The sequence below is a fragment of the Athene noctua genome, chromosome Z (assembly GCF_965140245.1).
Source record: "Athene noctua chromosome Z, bAthNoc1.hap1.1, whole genome shotgun sequence".
In the NCBI taxonomy this organism is placed as follows: domain Eukaryota; kingdom Metazoa; phylum Chordata; class Aves; order Strigiformes; family Strigidae; genus Athene; species Athene noctua.
In genome coordinates, this window is record NC_134077.1 from 27,536,128 (window position 1) to 27,558,159 (window position 22,032).

The window sequence follows — 22,032 nt, forward strand, 5'->3', positions numbered from 1 at the left end:
AAGTTGGAGGCTATGTATCACTAATAGTTGCAAACAAATCTGTGCTCCATTAATTTATCAACTCTAATTCTAATCTTGTTTAGGTATGAGGCCCACTATTTAAGTGGGTTGTGAGATGGCAGTTCCTTATGTAAATTTTAAACTTGATATTTGATCGTGTCCAATCTTTTCTCACTTAAATTTTCGTGAGAAAATAGAAATCGAAGTTCTAAGAGAAGTTTTCAACTTTCCCCACAACATATACACTTTTGCAGACCTATATCATATTTCCCTTAAATTCACTCTTCTATGAAACACATTCTTAGTAAGTTCATCTCTTCTGGTAAAAAGCCATTGAACAGCATCTCCCTCACTGAATTTTTTCTAGCTCTACTGTATTGCTTCTGGTATCGTGCAATCAAAGCTTCCTGCAATATTCAACATATGGTTGGCAGCACAGATTTACATAATGCCATAATAAAATTTTATTTTATTTATAAATAAATTTGTTTTATTTACAAATAAAAATTTATATTATTTGTTTTATTTTATTCAACTAATTCCTAGTATTTCATTTGTACTGACTAGCAGCTTAATCTAAAGATCAGGTCACAGGAGCAGCAGACAAAAATGCTGCACTTAGAACAATTTGGGGCCATTTCTGTATGCATTGTTTCTCTTGCCCACAAGCACTACCTCATTAGCAGAGGCCAAGTGGCATTTTGCTCCCTCCAGCCAATACACTAGCCTCTTATTCCTACCCTGACTGTCCTTCTTTCAGCTTTAAGACACCTAGCAAGGGCCACTCTTGGATTCATGTTCCCTGGCAGCCTTGTGAAGATCTTCAGCCACTAGTGTCCCTTTTGCCTAGTCATGCCTTCCAGCAGCACACAGAATATTCCACCATTCATGGTCAAGAGGCAAAAAACAGTCCATGCCCCCATGCTCTCACCAACACTCTCAGGGCTAAGGTCTCGCACAAATCATAGCGCTGCCTGATATTTTTCTCAGGTACGCAAAAGATCACAGAGGTAGCAGCACATGGCAGTGCAAGTAGCTGGCAGCTGCATGAAGGCTATAATTTAATGCTGAACAAATAAAACTACTACATTTTTCAGACCTTTGTAATTCTCAAGCAAAAAAGGGATCAGCTATGTTTTAAGGGGCCTCCTGGACCTTAAGGCATTAAACACTACCACATTCCAAATATATTCTTTCCCTATTGCAGAGAGGTTACTGAATAACAGTTTCCAGTTACAGCTGGTTCACATTTTAGTGTCTTGCAAAAATTCTTGTCAGATCTTAATGTTTGCTTTTTGAGGCTGTTTTCCCTGCACCTCACACATCCTCTGCCCTCAAACATCTGAGGCTGTGTGATTGCTTATACTTATGGATATACAACTAGTTCAGCAATTGTCATGTTATCCCTTATTAACTTATAACACAGGTGTTTATCTTGCAGCTCTTTCAACTTCATCACCACAACACAGGACAGCTGACCTAGCAAAATGCCTACTTATCCTTTTGCAGAAGTTGCCAGGTCTCATGCAGACAATACAAATTGAACCTTTACCGTTGAAAGTTTTCCTCTTCCAGACTATTGAAGCCAATGCATGGGTTTCTGAGATGACTCTTTATGTTTAGGATGTCCTTATTTTCCAATGCCTGGTTTAGCAACACAACAGCTGACAACATTTCTACTGCAATAGACAGTTCATCATGTGCCAGGTAATTCTGTAGGACAATAATGTACCGCAGTCAGGAAGCTGAATAAGCAGTGTAATAAAATTAAGTTACACAGTCCAGATACCATCAAGGAGATGGACTTGATTTTAAAAGTCTTTTCAGTTTCCTAGTCATAGGTATGTCGGATGAACACACCACTGGTGGTAGAGATTACTGGGTTTGCTACAACATTCCTTCAGTTTTTCCCTCTTTTGACTCATAACCCCATCTATTCTGGTCTTACCCTCATCTCAAGTGATTACTTTTCTACACAATATATAGAACAGTTAGTCCTCAATAAGAGCATGCAACAGTTAAATATCAGTTGTTTTGTTGCCGCACAGGAGCTCAGCCAATGAAAAGTATCAAGAAATAAATCCTTTGATTCAATATTGCCTATTCGACAGCACCATTCATGCAATATATAACACCATGGCAAGATAGTTAAGTCTGATTTTACACAATAAAAACAACATGCTATATTTGTGCTCTTTCATGGTTTGACTACATAACATCAGCAAGCAGGTCATAAGCTTTTCACTCTTACCACAGCATTCTGTTGTTGGAGGTTGAACAGCTCAGTTTGATAGACAGCAGCAGCAAATGAATGAACAACAGGCAGCTGCGCCTCCGGTTTCACCAGTGCAACCAGTGTTTTACTAGGATCACAGTTACGAATTGCAGTATTGATATTGTCAACTGCTATAAGTTCTAGACAACAGCAGGGAGAGAAAAGCCTATTAAGTTTCATTTTTTTATGCCATGTAGATGACAGTTAGGTAATTCCAAAGAATATAATTTGCTGTCATTAGAGATAAAACAAACTTGCGTGAGATTCTTCAAGAAACAACTGCTGAATGTTATGAAAACTGTCTATTCGAAGGTATACAGCAAATAATTTACTGGAGGACTTTAAAGTTTCTGGACTTCTAGGTATTAGAGACTGCTTATTGTACCTTTAACCCAAAAAAAGGAGCTGATCCATCCTAGAACAGAGAAAGACCTAATATCTGTCCTGGGTTTGCTTACAGCAGGTACTACTGGGTATGTCAGCTCCAGTGCCTTAGCCTTGCTTCACCCCAGATGGTCTTTTCCTTCTGTGCTCTGTTTTCTTCCTTGCCTCCTCCTTTTGGCAGGACCTAACACAGCTAAGTAGAACAAGCCTGTGCTGAAACACCAACATTTTTATTGTCCATTTCAGCAGATCTGGTAGAATATGTTGGGGGGTTTGGATTTTCAATAGCTAAACTGACAGAAAACCATATGCTATGGCTTCTAGGACTTCCTCTGCTTGCCATCACCTGTTCATTTGTTTGACAGCAAGGATGATCAGTCCTCACTAGCATTGCCATCTAGAAATTATCCCCTCTTCTACAGCTCAGATTCCAAATTAAACAGACCACCTTATAGGAGTACGGACATAACCCTTTTTGGTACCTGAAAAACCTGTTTCGCTTTTTCCTCAACTTACTTCAACAGAGGTTTGAAGCCCAGCAGAAACATGCCGAAAAACACCTCCTACTCGGGCAGCTATAGAAACCTTACAACACGACTTAGCTTAGTCACAGCCACCATAATTGCACACACTTGTAGGATCCAACGCTGAAGAAACTCAGACAGGGTGCACCCAGGAACACCCTGTACAAGAGACCGCTCTAGTCTTGCCACAACCCACCTTGAAGGTTAGAGTGTATATGGCAAAGTAAAGAATGACAATTATGTAAATGTTATTCCATCAGCAAAATAACCTCTATCTCCTCCACCTTATTTTATGGCTTTTCTGTATTCTGTTATCCAGGGAATACTTTTAGTCATTGCTGACTGCTCACGTCTGTACAAGACTTCTTGTTCAGCAAACACCATCCACAGTTCATGTATGCAGCAATGCTCTAGATCTTATTACACAACACAAAGACTTTGAAAATCTTACTAAGTAACCAGGCCCACCTAAACAAACCCCTCACTTCTCCTTTCAACTGCTCTGAAGCATGGTCATTATGGGGCCATGTTGTTCTTGAAGGCTCTCTCTATGCGCTATTCCTGAGGTTAGAAAAAGGAAAGGCTCTCAGAGCTATGGTGTACATGCTTTTTTAGAGAAAAGAGTGAAGTGGAAATGAGTCTGAGTCCACAAATAGAATAGATTAGTTCTGTAGTCAATAACCAGGAACTGAGCATGCAACCTGCAAAATACACTTCACATTGTTCACATTCCATTAACAAACCATACTATTTTTTTCCTTTCAAACCAAACATAAGAAATATGTTGCTCTCCAGATAGCTGTTGCTGATTTTCATGCAACATAATTTTTTTCATTTCTTTTACCAAGGAGCAACTCTTTTAGAGAAAGTACTGCTCACCATGCCTGACCTATCTAAAACAGGCTAACATTTGAGGTAGCAAGTCAAATGTATCTTCTGGCATGAGCTGAACTCAGTGTACAGCCTTTAAGTCACATTAAAAATGCAAGCAGCCTGGATTCAAAGCATTGGAAATAATATCAAAGACAAAAGAGAAACTAAGCCATGCCCAGACGTAACATGAAATGACAGTAGTTCAACCAAAGCTGAACTTCCTAGCAAAGAAGTTTTCAGTTAATAGCAGCAATACACATGCACTGCAAATTTAGATCCCCCTTAACTATATTTTTTACAAACTACAACATCTGTATTGTGATATTCTTAGCAGGCTAAGAACAGGCTAAATTTAGATATCTGTCTCAAAATGAGAATAATTTTCCTCTGCGATGTGACTAGAAATTACTCTTCCATTTGATCATTCTATTTCAGTTCTACAAGGATGGTCATTGCTCCAAAGTGAGGATTAATACTGCACCAATAAGTATTTGTTCAAGCCATCAAGAAATAGATTGTCTTCAGTTTTAGCCAGTGTGTTTACCAGTGGCTCAAGTTATTCAAAGAAAAAAGTATTAGCTACCTCAGATAAGAGTATATCCATTGCAGCACAGACTGGGGACTTGAAAATTGTGACACTGAGAACAGTTAGAAAAATCAAATGCAACATGTATTGTTTCAGTTTTACAAACTTTGTTTACATGCAAGAAGTAGTGGATTCAATTAATCAGCTTAACATAATTAAACAGTGATTGTAAAAAATGAGTATTAAAATAGTTACTCACTAAGCTTGTGAGCCTCAGCTTCCGCATTGGCAACACTAACTTCTTTTTGTATTTCACTTTTGTCGAGCATATTTGGAACCCCTCCTATCTAACAGATCAGAAAAAAAAATTTAATAATGCTTTCAAGTGTTATATGAAATAAGGGATAAAACCCCTTTATGGGACACAAGGTTTTGATTGTACTGTCCCCTGTGCATCAAATACAATGTCTCAGTAAACACAGCATTAATCTTTGCAGATGATTTTCATCTTGCTCAAAATGATGTATTTTCTCCTTGAAACACAACTGACTCTTTGATTTGCTGTTAATGATTCAATATTAACTTTTGTTGTACTCAATTTGTAACTCATTTTCAAAGCAAACATAGTATTAGGGGCTGCATGCCATATCTCAGATTTTTATTTTATCTTAGTAACTACTTATAAGGGCATCACACTCTTTAGAGTAAAATGCATCTAGTTTGGTGTTAATTTGTTCATCAATTATTCTAAAACCTTTATAAAACTGTTTCATAAAGTGATGCTGAAGGCAGATGAAAGGCAATTTCTCTCTGAATTAAAATCAGCTAAAAAAATGTAAGCTGACATGTAGCATCTGTTCCATTAAATTACCTGCATTTTCTGTTCTTTAGAATCACACAATTGCAATAGGTACCATGAGGAATTTTGCGGCAGAACTTCAAGTAGGCTCAGAGCAGGACGGTTCAAACCTGCCATCAGTGCCACTTCATCTTGCCGGTCAATAGCCTCATTCACTTGGACTAAAGCTATGTGAACTGAAATGAAAACAATGCTTATAAACAGTAAATACTCTTTTGCGAGGAAGAAAAAAAAGAAAGTCCATTGCTGTCATCATCTCACTTTTTGTAAAAGCCAGCTAGGGTGGCAATCTTTATCCAGCAGAGGATTATCTATTTCAAGACCAGTCCTATGAAGGGAGTCTCTGGCTTTGTTCAAGCCTATCTGGGCTATTCAACCACAGTTAACTGGAAGCTTATAAATGAATTTCAGTTCTATATAGAAGAGGGGGTCAAAATTTACAGTGTTCTGCACACTTAAGGAACTCAAACATAAGGAAACAGAGCAGGCAATAACTGATTCAGTTCTGAACTGAGGAATTCCTACAGCAGAAACCACAGACACAGACAATAGCCCCCCCCAAAGATTAGTAGAGAAAGAACAGCAAGAAAAAATCCTGCTAGATATCATCGACTTCTGCATATTTTACAAGTTTCCACAGAAATATTTTGTTTATTCATGTGTATTCAAGTTGTGTTCAGCTGGAATCTAGATCACGTTATATGCACACTTCCATAAGGATCAAGAATGGCTTACTGTTTATCTTATTGATATTGCCTTGAATCTCAGCTTGTGTTAGCAGCTCCTCATAGACATCTCTCTCTTCTTCAGAAATTGTGCCGTTCTAAGGAAATAAAATTGTTGCTAGTACACACAAAAGCTTTGCACAGAGAAAAGCTATTAACAGGAGTCATTAAAACTGCATCCGCTGAAATATTTGCAGGACATATTTGCAAAGGAATTTGTTGACCACATGAACTAAAGAAATTAGTACTTCATGGTAACTGGCTGAGCAATATTTAAAGCATTTTCTGTTTCTTGCAAAAAACCCATGTAAATACAGTGTAGAATTTTTCAACTACAGAAAGCATTAATTCTCATGTGAAAAACAAAGCAAATAATTTCACATTAAATATCTGTGGTAGAGGTTATTCTTTATGCTTCAAAAAGGTACCATACTTTTTGCAACTTTTTAAACAGAAAATGTGTTCGTTCTAAAGCAGGTGATACAGGAGAAGGAGTCTTCTTGTTTAAAGTCTTTCAGTATTTTATTCTTTGGTCAGTTAAGCTACATCATATTCATACTAATCATATTCTTATAAATTTGGCTGTCATTGCATTATCATTACTTGTCTTATTTAGCTTAAAAGGGTTTTTTTCCTAGTTGCACTAATTTTAAAAGTTAATTTAATTTTAAAAACAGTAATACTACAGCATAAGCAGCAGCATAACAGAACATATATACTAGGAGTGCTAATAAAATACCATTACCTTAAGTCTTGCATTTGATTCTTTTCTCCTTTTAGCTTCAAAGAGTTCATTCTGATAGTCCTGTGCAAGTTCCTCATCCACGTTTAGCAACATTGCATTTGGGTTCCTCAGAGTTGCAATGGTTTGCTCAGATATTCCCTTCTCAATAGCTTCGTTAATTGCTATTACTGCTGCATGCACTAAAATTAAAAACACAAACCTAAATTTCAAGAAGAAAAACAGTCGCAAAAATGTCATGGTTTCTTCTGAAATATTTAACATTTCAAATAAGTGTTCAACAATTTACATATCTTACTTCAAGCAGCCCACTCCTAATGTTTCACCTAGACTGCAGCAACAAAAATCACTCTATGTCTGTTCCATGTTTGCCCTTCTCCAAAGTAAGGGGTACTATTTTACCAAAAGAAGATAAATCATGAGTTACATTTTATTCTTCAAGTCTCATGTCATTTAGAAGGCAATTATATGCAGGAATTTAAAACATTTTTGGTATTTTTTCTCTTATATCTGTTTTTATATCCATAAAAGTATGAGACATATGAAAGTATTGGCTAAACTAACCATATCTGAAAGATACTACACAAGAATAAGGAAATTCAAACTCCATGAAACTTGTCCTCCAGAAAACATAGTTAAGACTTGCCAGGCAGGGTGCAGTCCTGCACACTACATCTAAGCCTGCCTGGGATGAACCAGCTCCTTTCCTAACTGAGGATCTCCATGAGCAGCTGCAGAACCAGAGAGACAGTGATGAAATGGTCCCTACTTCTGTCACCTGCAAAGCCACAGGACAGCAAACTTCAGACAAGGGAAAAGAATACACAAATGTCTTTGTAGGGTTCCCAAAACGTTATTGCACAGGAAAAGGAGAAAAAATGCCATAGGACTCACTATATCCATTGATCAGCCGAAGTGTTAAGCCTTTCCTTTGAGAAGACAAGGAAGCTTCTAAACAAATGTTTGACTCCAAGATTTTAAGAGTCAGAAATACTCTTGGTTTTCTGCAAACTTGTTTTTCAGCAAATTTACATGAATGTACAAAATCAAAACCAGGCAGCTGAATTAGGTGTAGACTAATGGCTAACATCCTTCCCAGTTATTCCTTGCACACATTTGGCTCTAAGATCACTCTAGATGAAGGACTTTCACTAGAGCTACAGTTTATCTGGACCTTCATGCCACAAAGACCACAACTGTCTGGTGGCATATTCATCTCACAGATTTCACACACATTACTACATAGAATCTAATGTTTATCTAGACATTACCCCAAAGGGGGAACACAGCTTCTCCCCATTTATCATCACAGCAGCTTGTCTAGGATTTACTTTCATGTCATCACTGAGATGCATGAGGGAAAACATGAATGCTATCTTTCCTTATTCTATCAGTGTTTAATTACTACATGGCATTGCATGGCTTTGCTAAACTGGAGAAAAGCATTAAGTAAATAGCACCTTTTTGAATTAAGTTTAACTGAGGGTCTACATATCTGAGTTTAGAGCCTTCAGTTTCTTTCACTATATGAAAGAAATGAAAGATGCTTGTCAATGATTAGGAAAACTGAGTTTTTAGAAAAACAAAGGTATGTACAAATTTAGGAGAGTAGAACAGAAGAGCAGACCATGGAAATTCAACATGGGCAAACAAAGCACGAAGTGAAGATATATGTTCTCAGAGAAGGCACTTACTGGAACAGCTTGCCTAGGTGTTGGTGAATGATCCACTGTTTAGCATTAAACTCATGCCAGAAAGTTGTTCTAAAATGATTTCACTCTAGCTCAGTTCAGCACAGCATCAGATGGGAAACTTAAGCAGTTGACATGGTAGAGAAGAAGTGAGACACACACTTGTTCCTTCGACATTTTTCATGGTTTAAAATCATGGTTTAAAACCACCTGGGGAATTGGGGGGGTAAATGTAAGAAGGTTCTCTTTGAAATGCCAGAGTTGGGTACCCTCTTCATTCACAGTTGGAGTGTCATCATCTCCTCCTATATCTACTACCACCCATGAGCTGGCATACAGTGATGGTGTGCTCTGTATAACCTTCTGCCATGTGGGACATAATCTGGGTCTTCAGATAACTGCACATTTGTTGGGTTATAAAATCTCTCACAACTAATTCTATCAGCTACTGGATACCTCTTTCTGTATTGAACCACTTGCCTGGATTACATACCACCTCTTCCTTAGTGGGATGCCTTTACTTCACACCTGAAAAGAGCTGCCTCCAGAGGCTCTGGGTTTGTGATCCTTTTCCAATGACTTTATCAATGCCTCCTTCCTTAGTAATGGACCCCAGCTGCCTGGCTTCATTACCCTCTACATCCAAACTACTGGTCCTTTTTTCCCAGCATCTGAGCAGCCAAGTGTCAATGTGCTTGCCTTAACAATAGCTGAAATCTTTTTGTATACCCCACAGTACACTCAGAGATAGTGATGGGGTGGAGGCCATTACCATCTTGTCTTCTCCCTCCTCCTCCTCCCCTCTCTAGGAGGAGCATCTTCATCCTTTCTAAATGTGATAGCCTTTACGTCCATTTCTTCCTCTGTACAGGGGTGACAGATACCAGTGCAGGTTGGTCCTTTGGTTCAGCTGCAGTGCTTGTTGCTGGGGTTGGAGGGGCTGCAGTGCCTGTCACTTTATTGTCAGATCCAGAGACCTTCTCTTCCTCTGGAGGGCACTGAATAATGTTGAACAGGGCTCAGTAGGCATGGGCCAGGCCCCAGCACACACTGTAGTGATTTGTGTCTCTCTGGAATTGCCAGTGTAACAACATACTTTTTCCAAATGTTCTACTAGCTTTTTGGGATTCTGCACTTTTTCAAGGGTAAATTCCAAACCATTGTAGATGCTCACTGTCCTAGGTACTTGCCCATGCTATCCCATACAGCCTGCCACTCATAGCTCTGCTACCTGGGAGTAGGTCTCTGGCTGATACTCTTATATAGTTATTTAATCCTGAACAAAACCTGAACCATGTTCAGGGTTGGCTCCTAGCAATAAGACCATGTTAGTTTCAGCATTCCAAGAATATTCAAAATTTTTGAAATTCTCAAACACTATTGTAATTAACCTGGAGAAAAAGGGGAAGTGAAGGAAGGTGTCTCCCCTATGGATTGGCTCTCAGAGAAGAGATAAAAGGTGTAATCGTTAACCATTTTTGCTAAATGGTCCCTGAAGCAGAGAGGTGATGACAACGCTGAGTACAAATACCAAACTAGTCCCATGACTGATAACCTTACCGTGCCATAAATCAGTGTTACAGCGTACAGCAAAGCGAAAATCTAAATTCCACCTCCCACAGGTGATAATCAGCATCACAGGTACTATATCTAGCAAGTGAGGTGATATGTAACACAACCCTAAAAATAAGCACCATTAGTCTAGGATTCAGTAAATTGACATTGTGACAAGCAGCTACTGAACCAATATATTGAATGCTTGTAACAAATTCTTTGTTATATACTCTAGCCAGATATGTTGTTATCTCAACACTTCTAATATCAACGCAGCCAGTTGCCCAGGGAGTGTGGGTGGGAAAATTGGATGGGTAAATGTAAAAAAACTTGTGGGTTGAGATAAAAACAGTTTAATAATTGGAATATAACAACAATAATAGAAAATATGAACCAGTAATGCACAATGCAATCGTGCACCACCTGCTGACCAACACCCAGTCTGTACCAGGCTAGCAAGCCCAGAGAAGGTAAGATCCTGAAACCGCAATCCTACAGGCAAGAGAGTGAGCTTCCTGGTCAACTATCATCTATATACTGAGCATGATGTTCTATGATATGGAACATTCCACTGGACAATTTGGGTCCGTTGTTCTAGCTATGCTTCCTCCCAGCTTCTTGTGTACCTGCACACTAGCAGAACATGTGAAATTGACAAGACCTTGATTTCTTAGCAACAGCTATAAGCAACAGTGTACTATTATCATCATTCTTCTCATACTGAATTCTGTACTGTATCCAAAACACAGCATTATTCTAGCTACTAAGAAAAAAATCAGCTCTATCCCAGTTGAAACCAGGACAACATTGATCTTTACAAATAGGGAAAGTTCAGATTAGACATTAGGAAAAGGTTCTTCACTGAGAGGGTATTTGGTCACTGGAACAGGATCCCCAGGGAAGCGATCATAGCACCAAGTCTGTCAGAGTTCAAGGAGCATCTGGACAATGCTCTTAGTCATATGGTTAATTTTAAGTAGTCCTGTGAGGATAAAGGAGTTGGACTCAATGATCCTTATGGGTCCCTTCCAGCTTGAGATATTCTATGAACACCCAGATCAAGCTCAAAGTGCTAAGAGAAGACACACATATCAGGCCCACCATCCTCATACAACAAAACATATAGGAGGAATATAATTTATTCCAGAGTTGTGTAAGAGGCCACATAAGTGGAGCTAGCAAAAAGTAGTCAAAATGTAAGGTCACAGTTAGGAGAGATGTGAACAGATATTGGTGGATGTTGTGAACCCATCTACCAAGAGAAACAGTGAGGAAGTCTGGATTTGAAAGAGTAGTGTGGAAGCATAGATTATCAGAGAGGGTTACCTGCAGAATAAGCTCACTTTGAAAGCACTTAAGCTTACTCCTTGCACACTGATTTCTACTGTTGCTGACTGCATAGCAGGACTCATCACAAGTTGTTTCACTTCATATCTCCTTTTCCTTACTTCATTTCTGAAGCAGGGTGGTAGACCCTTTCCTCCAGCAGGATCTCCATGTCCTACCTCACTAGTGTGTGAGGGTTCCCATAGCAGATGTTTCCTGTTCTGGGGCAGCGCATGTTATCTACAAAACTCTCCTTGCCCAAAGGGACAGAAACAGCATCAGGAAACCCTACTTTTCTATGGAAGACTGAAAACACTTCAGAAGTTAAAGGAAAACCTACACACACTATAAAAAGCTTTCAGAAAAGGAAGTTGCAGCCCTTTCATCTTCAGGGAAGGAAGGAAGCTCCCTGGAAAAGTGCCTGGTAGTCATTAATCTCTGGAAATCTGCTGAAAAAGGCGACAAACTACCCTCACGTCCAGAGGCGGTATTTCAAGAGCTAGCTTTGCAGAAGCATGCACATATTAAGCTATAGCAGGCTCCAAAATATACAACACAGACAATGCAAATCAACATAAAGAACTGTGTTTTAAATTAAGGTCGGGAGATTTCAACACACTAAGTAACATCATGAATCTACTTGTTTCAATTATGCTACTTTGCAAGGTTTAACAAAGTTGTAATGGAAATTAATTATAAAGTGGCCCTTATTCCCCTCACCTTTTATTGTACAGTCTGTGGTACTGTTACTTCTTTGTACCAATGACTCACTGTGCTGTTGACATACTCAAGCCAGCCCTTCTGCTCTCTAATTTGCCCCTCTGAAAAAGGCTAGGATTTTGAACAAAATACCTGGAGCTCAAGTATGGATTTAAGTGGACACACTTCATGTCATTTAAGTTCAAGCAATTGTTTCTACATTTTTAAATATATGACTTCATTCCACAAAAAAAAATGAAATGGAGAAAAAAAAACAAAATGGAGGAAAAAAACCAGATTTACAGATGAATAGTCTTGGGCAGCAAAAAAGCACTTAATTTTATTTTTGAGTGAAAGCTGTTCAAAACAGACTCAAAAGGATGACAACTGTGTACCAATCCCCCTAAAAGGGAAAAGCTTATTATGGATGCACCAGCAGGATGAGCCCTCCAGCTGGGTTTACCATGCTATGGGTCGCATGCCAGTGGTCAGACAGATCAAAAGCTGCCCATGGAGCCAAATGGGTACTCCACATATGCTCCACCATACACGAGAAAGTTGTCTATCTGGAACAGTGCCTTGTCCTCACAGCCCAACACAGAAAGCAGGCACAGAGAAAGCAAACTGTTCCCATGTTGAACATGTCTCTGTTGAACCCCCTACAGTGCAGAGGCAGATGCAGAGCTCAATTCATCATTCTAGAGGAGCACTAGCTATCAAAACATTGAATGCATACAAACGTTTGTAAGAAATCTGTTTCTGGTTGTGTTTCCTATGGTTCAATGGAGATGCTCAAAACGCAGACTTAAAGATTGCAAGGGCTCTTGTAACCATGATGCAGTGTGACAGTGAAAACTTGTTTGCTTTTCTTGACATGTATTGAGGTGGCAAACCAGGTGAATTAAAAAAATATTTTGCTAGTGTTCTGTCAAATTATGCATAGAAAACAGAAAAAAGTCACACTTACATGCAGCTTCATCCACCGATAATTCACTGGCCAGAATCCCACCAATTTTGCTAAAAGATGGCATCTGTATACCGTACTTCTCTAGTTCCTTTCGCATGTTGCTGATTTCTTCCTCTGTTCACGTGAAAAAAAATAATTATTATCAGAAAAAACCCACAAGAACTTCATTATGAATCGCCATACCTACTAACACATGTGCAATATTCTGACAGCACCTGTGGCTGGGACTTCTTGGCAGGTTTTTTCCCCCTATTTTGAAAGCATCTAAGATATGACAAGTATCCCAAGCAAATTCACTCCCTTCTGTCCTTCAAATATTGAAATTCATTAAAAGTAGCAGCCTCCCCACCTCTTTCATTAGGTTGTATTCAGAACAACCTCGTGGGAGAAGAAAAACTGTAATAGAAAATATGTACAATGTTAGCAGATTTACTCGTTGAATAAACCAACTAATATATGATTAGATAAGCAGTTTATTACCTGTGAAGTCTACTTTTCCCAGTAGGTCCTGGATCTGTGGTGCTAATCCTAGTTTGAACAGATATAAGCTGTGAAGAAGAAAATTAGAATTTAAAGTCCTGCACACAATTGGGGTGTTCACTTTCTGTAGAAAAGTGCTTTTATGAAGCTTGCCCTTTAACCTCTGACTTTCATGGGCATGTACAGAATAAATTAACCCTACAGTTTTCTTAATGCTGCAATTTTAAGTCTTACAGAAAGAGAAGTGTTTCTTGATATTTCAAAGAAGCCTCTCTAAGCGAGGCACTGTCAACAAATCTCAGATCACAGGGGATGTATAAACAAGCGGAAAACCTTAGTGGAAGACAGTCAAAGAAATTAAAAATCTAGCATTAGGAAACAAAAAAAATCAAGATGTGAATGAACTTTAGTACAGCTTATAACTTTGGATCTATGTGCTACTTTGACTTGCATTCTTACATCCCTGTAAGTAATAGCTGAAGACACACAAATCACTGACACCCTTCTTACTAAGTGTAGAGCTACAAGGACCTGTAAGTATGTCCGAGCCTGTCTCAAATATATTTGCTATTTAGCTTTTGGAAAATGAAGAGAGCTCAAATAAAAGTGCTATCAAGTGAACTAATATCTTGTTTCAGTATAGCAAATATATATCTATGCTCATTATTCCTAAAGCTCTGGGGTTCTATCTGAAAAAAACAATGAAGTAAATCCATATTTTCTTAATATCTTCCAAACACAATGCATGTATTTATGTACAAAATTCTGGTGTTTCTAATTTAAAAGTGAAATTCAATAAACAAGTGAGTTTAGCAAGCAGTGATCAAAAAGGTAGATTTTAAAAACAAGACTTAAATAATGCATTCCTCCAAAAAGACTACTTTGTACATTTTTTTAAAATTACTTCACCCCAACATCATACATTGCAAATGTGCATTGTGGCTTGGGTTTTTGTTTATAGAGAGGCATGTTTCCCATTTGTGTTTTTTTGTTGTTTTTTTGTTGTCGTTTGGGGTTTTTTTTTTTGCTATTAGCAAATTACAGAATGAGATTCAAAGCAAGTATTTGTAGCTATAACATCTATCTCATAGCACACAATCAGCATTTCTTTTTCCATGCTACCACAGCTACTTCTCTGCCCTGTCACAACCTGGGTGGACACAACAGCATCTCTCATGTAGGATGACACTCTTGACTGCTGCAGCCCCTCAAAATCATGGTTACTGGCATTCTCACCTTTCAAAGCAGTCTTAAATGAAAGTTAGTTATAGGAGAAAAAAACCCACACATCTAGAGTTATGAACCAGGTTCCTCTGTTACCTTGATCTGTCTCCCAGTCTTTCTTTGTGGGCTTTTAGAGAGATTTTATTCTAAGTTTGAGACAGGGACACAGTCCTGGCTGAAGTACCAGGTGTGATACAAACAGCTACAGAGATCAGCAACATCACAGGGCTATGGTGGCTCTTTTGGGGGTCATCACAACAAAAAGACAGAAGAAGAAAAAGTGTTACAAACATTAAAGACTCATTTTTGCTGCTCAGCAATTCCAGGAGGATATTGAGACATGAGCATTACTTCCTATGCTCCTTTGGATAAACTTAACCACCAGGTGGTGCTGAAAATGTGCTTCGAGTCTTTTCAGGGAACACATAAACACTTCAACTCAGTATTAAGGTATAACTTCATTTGAAACAGCTTAATTAATGTATCTTGAACCTCAGGGAACCCACATAAAATCAAAAAGAAGGGATCTTGGGGTTAAGAAAGCTGGGTGTAAGGAATCAGGAGCAGGGAATAGACAAAGGGAAAAGGACAGTTCCCAAGTGAAATTCCCATGCAGTTCATATCAGGCAGAGGTTCCTGGGTCTTGTTTTTGCTCATGTATATCTTGCTGTAAAAAAACAGATCTGAAAATAGTGTGCTTTGTCATCTGCTTGTTATTCTACTGTTTACCAGAAATCTCTCAAGATTCAGAGAGATAACTTCTCTAGGATGTACATGTGGTCTGCTTGCAAAAATCATCTGAAAACTGAATTTTTCAGGGAGAAAAAAAAAAATCTCATAAGCACTTCTATTTATGAACAAGAATCACTGTTAATATCTTAATTTAAATGAAGCCATTCTTAAACTCATTTAGTACAGGAACAAATTCAAATTGACTTTCACAAAAAAAAAAAAAATCACACAAATCACACAAATGAAACCTATGCTTTTGTATTGTTCATTGGGCTTTAAGTATCGATATTTCAACAGGAGAAAAGCAAGAGGGTAATAATACTCAATAGGAGTCTAGAAATTGTTTGTTAAGTCACTCTTTCCTGGCCAGAGCAGTGCTGTATTTGATAGTGCAAGTTGTTCTGTATACTGTAAGTGCAATGATCTTCATTTCAGACTTGAACCAGGATATATCCTAAAAATACATTTAAACCATCTTGCTTAGAGTCATTGTCCATCTTCAGGCCCTCTAGCAGCATAAAAATCAGTAGACCCCCAAATAACCAAAGCCCTGTGAAATGTTAACATTTCAGATACCAGATAGACAATTTGGATAGAGCTTTTTGCTTCTATTACCTGCAGTTAAGGTTATTTCATTCTTCTTAAAGGAGCAAACAAAAATAATCTTAGCAATTTTAAGCACTTAAATTATGCACACTGACTGTGCATAAATGATGTCATGTAGGAAAAATGTCAACTAAAGATGACTTCAGGCTTTCCAAGAATAAGAAAATATCCTATCTGTGTTAAATTTACATGATTTTGTTGGAAAGCTCAAGAAAAAAGGTTTCAGAGTAATAACTTGGTAACAACTAAGAAAGCATGGGAAGTAGGTCAACCCCTTTCCTCTCCGAGAAATTGCTCAGTTTTCCAAGTTATAACCGTTTGAAATCTGTCTGAGCATGTGCTCCAAAATGCATTAGAATTTAACATTCAAACCAAAGGGTGATTCTTTATATAGTGGTCATGTGCATATGCTATAGCCGCAAAGGTGAAAAGCCTGTTCACAACAGCTGTTTCTAGATGATGTGGTGCTGAATTGTGAGAACAACAGGGACAGATTTTTCTAGAGTTGGTGAACCCTATACTGATTCCCTAGAGAGGATGCTCTGACAAACTCAGAGAGTAGAGCTTGTGGGGTGCACAGCGTGAAGCCAGCGCAACAGATGCCGGCAGGTCAGTAGTACAACAGCAGCAGAAAGGGAACAGAGCTGGATTTCTTCAGCTCAGTGTTCCTCTGACGCCAATCCAACTGGGAATGCTGCTGGTCAAGCAAGTGCCCTGTCTTTAATTTTGTTGTTTCCCAGACTTTTCAATGTAGGCTGTGTGCCATTCAGTACTGATACTGGAGTTTGATTTGAAAGACTCTAGTGAAGGTCTTACAACATGCATTTTTGAAAAAGGCATGGAAATAAACCACTATTTCTTCAATTCTTATATTCTACATGGGATGCAGGCACAGGCCCTACACACGGGAAAGCATCATAAGCAAAAGCATTGCGGGCCTATTCCCCTTCAGTGTGGCATGACAAATTTGTTATGAAGTCCACTTCTAAAATAATAGTTTGTAAGTACAGAATAATATCTTTGTGTTGACATGCAGCAAGGAAAAGTAATTTAAACAAGACAAACTTGGAAGTGAAATCTGAAACAACACAGACTAATTCTGATATTAGCATAAATCCTGCATCATGTCAAGATGGAGAAAGGAAAACTTCTACCAAAGGTCAAGCCCTTGCAAAATTCAGTTCAAAATGAAAAAAGTTATCGCTGTTGCAACAATTAGGCAGATCTTAAGGCAGTTTCTAACTGATGGGCTTATTCCTCATGTAGCATTCAAATTCACAGCTGATGAAGTCCTCCTCCGTACATGAAGACAAAAATATCAGAAAACCTCATTGTGTTCTTCCACACCCTGCAAAACATTTATGCTGGTCCATGACATGGCCAGAGGGACATGCAGTGTCCATCAAGTCACCTTGAGCTGGTTAATACCAGAGGCCCATGCATCCACTTCAGGAAATCACTTCAGGCTTACATAAGACACTCACTGGCAGAACAGACCACACTACCAAGTTTACTGTCAGTAAATATTACACAAGGTGTAATAATTTCAAGTGGCAACACTTGTCAAAGATAACAAAAAAATACCAGGGCTATCCATTTCAAACACCTATTATTTGAAAGAAATATAAACTTTGGTGGTATGCTCTATTTATTGGTTGTCAATGGAGAGTGCAAGAGTGGGCACATCATTTCAAGGATTAGACCTTAAAAAAATTTCAATTACAGCATGTATTGAATAATTTCTGGCCTATAGCCCTGGAGCAGCTGCTGTGCCTTTGAACACCATTAGGAATGTAGAAGAGAGTTTGGAGTGTAAATTAATTATGTTCTCTGCAAGCCTAGTTGCAAGAAAATAATGAAAGAAAAAGCTAATTTCTTGCATATGGAGACCTAGGAGAGCCACAAGAGGAAGGAGCTGTCTGCCAACACCGCTGCCCTCACACCAGGGACAAGATGAGGCAGATGTTTGTTACTTTTAGTGCTAAATGTCAAGAAAATCCATAAGGCAGAACATAAAAATTTTAAGACCTACCTTCAGTGGTGTAGTCAAAGCCTTCCTGACTTCACATTCAAAATCAAGTTGCTCAGAACTTCGAAAAACTTTAATTTTTACACAAATGGCCTCAGAAAACAGCAATTATTTGCTTCTCTTGGCACAGAAAGATATAAGTTCATCATAATTTTCTGATCATCACATCTGTCCCATGGTTATACTAATATTTTGCTAAGTTTTTGTTCATTTATTTCATTTCTATTGCAGTATGTGTTTTGAAATGGTAAGTGTACTTTGTGAGGAGGTATACTCATTGAGAGGGGGATATCTGTGCTAAATTCAATAGTGCTTCAATTCTATTTTGAAAATAATTTGGTCAATAGTCCTGACAGAATTGGACTTTTGTCTCCAACTTTAAGTTAATTTCTGAATTCTGACAGATATTTATATACTGGTTACCCTAAAGTCATTTCAAGACTTACATGCCTATGTTTGGCAGCTACTTTAACTTGTACTCCCATCAACAGTTACCTTAGAGCATGAATGCAATATATCATCCTAGGAATGTTTTTCCTGTCATAGACATCTGTAGTCTCTGGATAAAAGATCTAAAAGCAAAGAACATACAGTTAAAGGAGGAGAAATGTTACTGAGCAGAAGAGTACCTAAAATGAGCTCTCTACAGAACCGTACCTTAAAACTTATAGAATTTCAGGTGTTACTTCTATACAGTTATGAAAGTTCTCTTCTGATGTTATTTAAACTTGATCAGTAGTTTTTGTAAGGAAGAATTTAATAAAGCACAAAACTACTTAAGAGGGAGAAAAAAGGGAGAGAAACAGACAGCATTTCAGCAAGGTTTTTAGAAAAGGTCTCTCAGCACAAGCTCAGCCAGTAGGTCTTGTCCTCCTACAGACACCCAAAACCTGGGATGTAGTTACAATTTGCAAAGCCTCATTGCAAACCAAACCTATCAAATATAGTTTAAAAATGCAAAATTCTAATTGCTATCACCTCTAACTTTGTTAACACATTATTCACAGAGAAAGATAGTCAGAGAGAGGAATATTAAGCAATTTAGCCAAAAAGTCACAATATAAGTTCCAATTCTGGTTCTACCACTAATTTGTTGCTGGCCTTGGTCCCAGTCACTAAACACTGTTTCTCCACAAAAATAAAATAAAAGGCTTAGCTAGCCATGAGATTTGGCAGCAGGCTTCCAGCCCAAGCCAGGCACTCAGGGCTGCACCATCCCACAATTAACAGGACAAGACTAAGTCAGCAGTACATTGCCTTCTTCATCATATACTTACAACATCTTCGGGAGGGAGACTTGGGAAAACTTTTGGCTATGACCATCCTTCCTAACAGAAGCAAAACCTTCTAGGGGAGGGATGGCAGGGTGGAAATCAGCCAGCTGAATGGAGGACTCTAGTTAGTCAAAAAAACCTGGGAAAGGCAGGACCCCCTCTGTCTCTGTGGCATTTCTGATGGCAATCATGGGTGTCATTTTCTGCTTATAAGCACCTGCTTATAGGTACTAGCCACTAGTCCCTGCAGCCCTTCATGCAGCCATTTGAGCATCACTGTTGTGCCAGCACAAGGCAGCGCTGGGGCTGCTGCCACCCAGGCACCCCGGGTGAGGGAGTACTTGTCCCATGCTGCATATGGATGAAATGTCCAAACAAGCATAGTAGCTGTTTCCACACAGCCCTTTCTTAAAGGATTTTCATCTGAAAAACACTCACTGGTGCCCAGAAACAGCAGCAGAGAGGGAAGATGACAAGCGAAGACCCACAAGGAGGAAGATATATATGAGAGGTGACCCAAGAAAGCAGCAGGCGGAAGAGAAGCAGCCGCACAGCCACGCAGATGCACTGGAATGTGCAAGGACAGTCTGAAAACAGGGTACGGGCAGAGAAAGTGGGATGTACATTAAGAGGAAGAGGCAGCAAGAGACATGATGAGAGGTAGTAACCTAAAGGAAACAAATATTTAAGTTTTCTGTTTTAAACCATATTCCTTTCAGGCCCCCACAGAGACTGTACTAGTAATAAGGTATAGGTAAAACACTGCTAGTGTCCCCATTTGCCTTCCCATGGGAGAAGCACCCTGAGCATTTCCACCCCCAGCACTCATTCACAGAAGCCTTAGCCCACACACACCAGCAGCAGCGCATAGCTGACATTCCCACTGCTTTCAACGTTATATTCTCTTCAGATTTGTTTCCTGAATTACCCCTTCCCTCTAGACTTACTGTAAGGAACCATTTATGCTCAAGCACATAAAAAGGAATCTCAGTGAGTTATTACTCTGAGCCAGTTTCTTTGCTAAAATTTAATGGTTTACCTTAGGCAGTCCAATGGACTCCATTGCTCTTAACCACTGCACAGTGTTGTCGGTGTGCCGAAAATGAAGGCCAGATCTCTATTGGAAACATAGAAGAAAAAGATTATAAAAATCACGTGAAGCAAATTCTCTGATTATTGTTCTTCCTGTTGCTTCACAGTTTTATGTCCTGAAGTTGAATTCAGGAAATTTTTCCTTGTTTCCTAAGATGAGGATAATTTGGAATAGTTACCAAATTTAATTATTGAATTGCTTTTAGCTCCTATTCCTAATAAGAATTAATTGTATAAATGGTAAGACTCTTATTTTCCCTGGAACCAGAAGTGTAATTTGTTCAGCTTTAAAAACATTAAGTGACACTAACACAGTTTTTCTCAGGATAAAATATTTCTAACTTATCATGTTGGCTTCCTAGTGCTGGGTGTCTTCCATCTAGTCCTGACAGTCTTATGACAGAGGTGCAGAAAGTTAACTGACCATACTTGTGTATCTAAGAGTTGGAAGACAAGACATTATACTTTTGTCTCATCAGTGAGAGAACTGAAAAATTTATTACCTTATAGCGTGTCTGCTCCACATCATAGATCTTCTTGTCTGACACCACATTAGGGGCAAAGAATTTTGCGAGCTTGGCAAGGTAAACGCCATTTCTTAAGCCTTCCTCCAGTTCGGTAGTTGGGGGCAACTCTTCTTCCAAGCAGACCTCCATCCACCTACAGAGACATCGTTAAAGAAATATTGTTATTTGTGATTTTAATATCAGTGACACCTTTCACCCACAACTATTGTACTTTTAATGTCACATAACATAAACATAAGAGAAAGGGGCATGGGCTAAGGAGAAAATTCTCATATTCACTCACATGGCAGATAAAAATGACTAGAGAATCATATCTGCATTATGTGATTATGTGTAAAACAACATGCTTTTAAGTATACATCCCCTAAGGGGTCAAACTTAGATCTTTTGATCATCACTAGGTTTTTAAATAGACAGTAATTTGAAACCAGGAGAAAACATGGAGTGCTGTGTATTACTGATGTTTGTATTCAAAAAACCCTCTGTGGTAGCTATGCCAGGGATGAAGCTTGAGAGCATCAAGGCCAGAAATGTGCTGGGTGAGGCTGGTTCCTGCAGTTAACATGTTCTACAACTCAAGCTCACGGCAATGCTCGTCTCAGTAGGTGGCACTCCTGCAGCTTATCCTCCTCCTGCAACATGTGGCAGCTCTCCACATTCACCCATGAAACACATCATGCCAGTGCTAGAGAAAGGAGTGAAGCTTTTTGTTTAAACAGCCCAATGTTCTTTATGCATCTGAGGTCTGCCTGGCAATGAGTTGGCCAAAATATTCCTGCCACCCATCAGGTAGGATGATTTCTCATCAAACAGTGACTAAATCTTTCAAGGTGGTAAACTAGTAATGTTTTTGAGACTTAGGTGTGATTGACATGGTACTAGATAGAAAACAGTAATTATTAAGTATGTAACCTGTTCAGAAG

The 22,032-nt window shown here is 38.8% G+C and overlaps 1 protein-coding gene across 4 annotated transcripts in view; it reads right to left on the reverse strand.

Annotated features, from left to right (window-relative positions):
* IQGAP2 (IQ motif containing GTPase activating protein 2) overlaps positions 1-22,032 on the reverse strand; it is a 132,515-nt gene that overhangs the window by 43,713 nt on the left and 66,770 nt on the right. The window contains exons 3-13 of one of the 4 annotated variants that reach the window (XM_074931420.1): positions 21,086-21,242; positions 20,530-20,607; positions 18,712-18,788; positions 13,626-13,693; positions 13,146-13,259; positions 6,912-7,090; positions 6,177-6,264; positions 5,454-5,617; positions 4,842-4,929; positions 2,252-2,415; positions 1,553-1,713 (exon numbers count right to left, since the gene is read on the reverse strand). In XM_074931420.1, coding sequence (XP_074787521.1) covers positions 1,553-1,713; positions 2,252-2,415; positions 4,842-4,929; positions 5,454-5,617; positions 6,177-6,264; positions 6,912-7,090; positions 13,146-13,259; positions 13,626-13,693; positions 18,712-18,788; positions 20,530-20,607; positions 21,086-21,242 — 1,338 coding nt within the window. Of the gene's footprint in view, positions 1-1,552; positions 1,714-2,251; positions 2,416-4,841; positions 4,930-5,453; positions 5,618-6,176; positions 6,265-6,911; positions 7,091-13,145; positions 13,577-13,625; positions 13,694-18,711; positions 18,789-20,529; positions 20,608-21,085; positions 21,243-22,032 lie in introns of those variants that run through there. The other 3 variants (XM_074931421.1, XM_074931423.1, XM_074931422.1) reach the window with 3 other exon arrangements.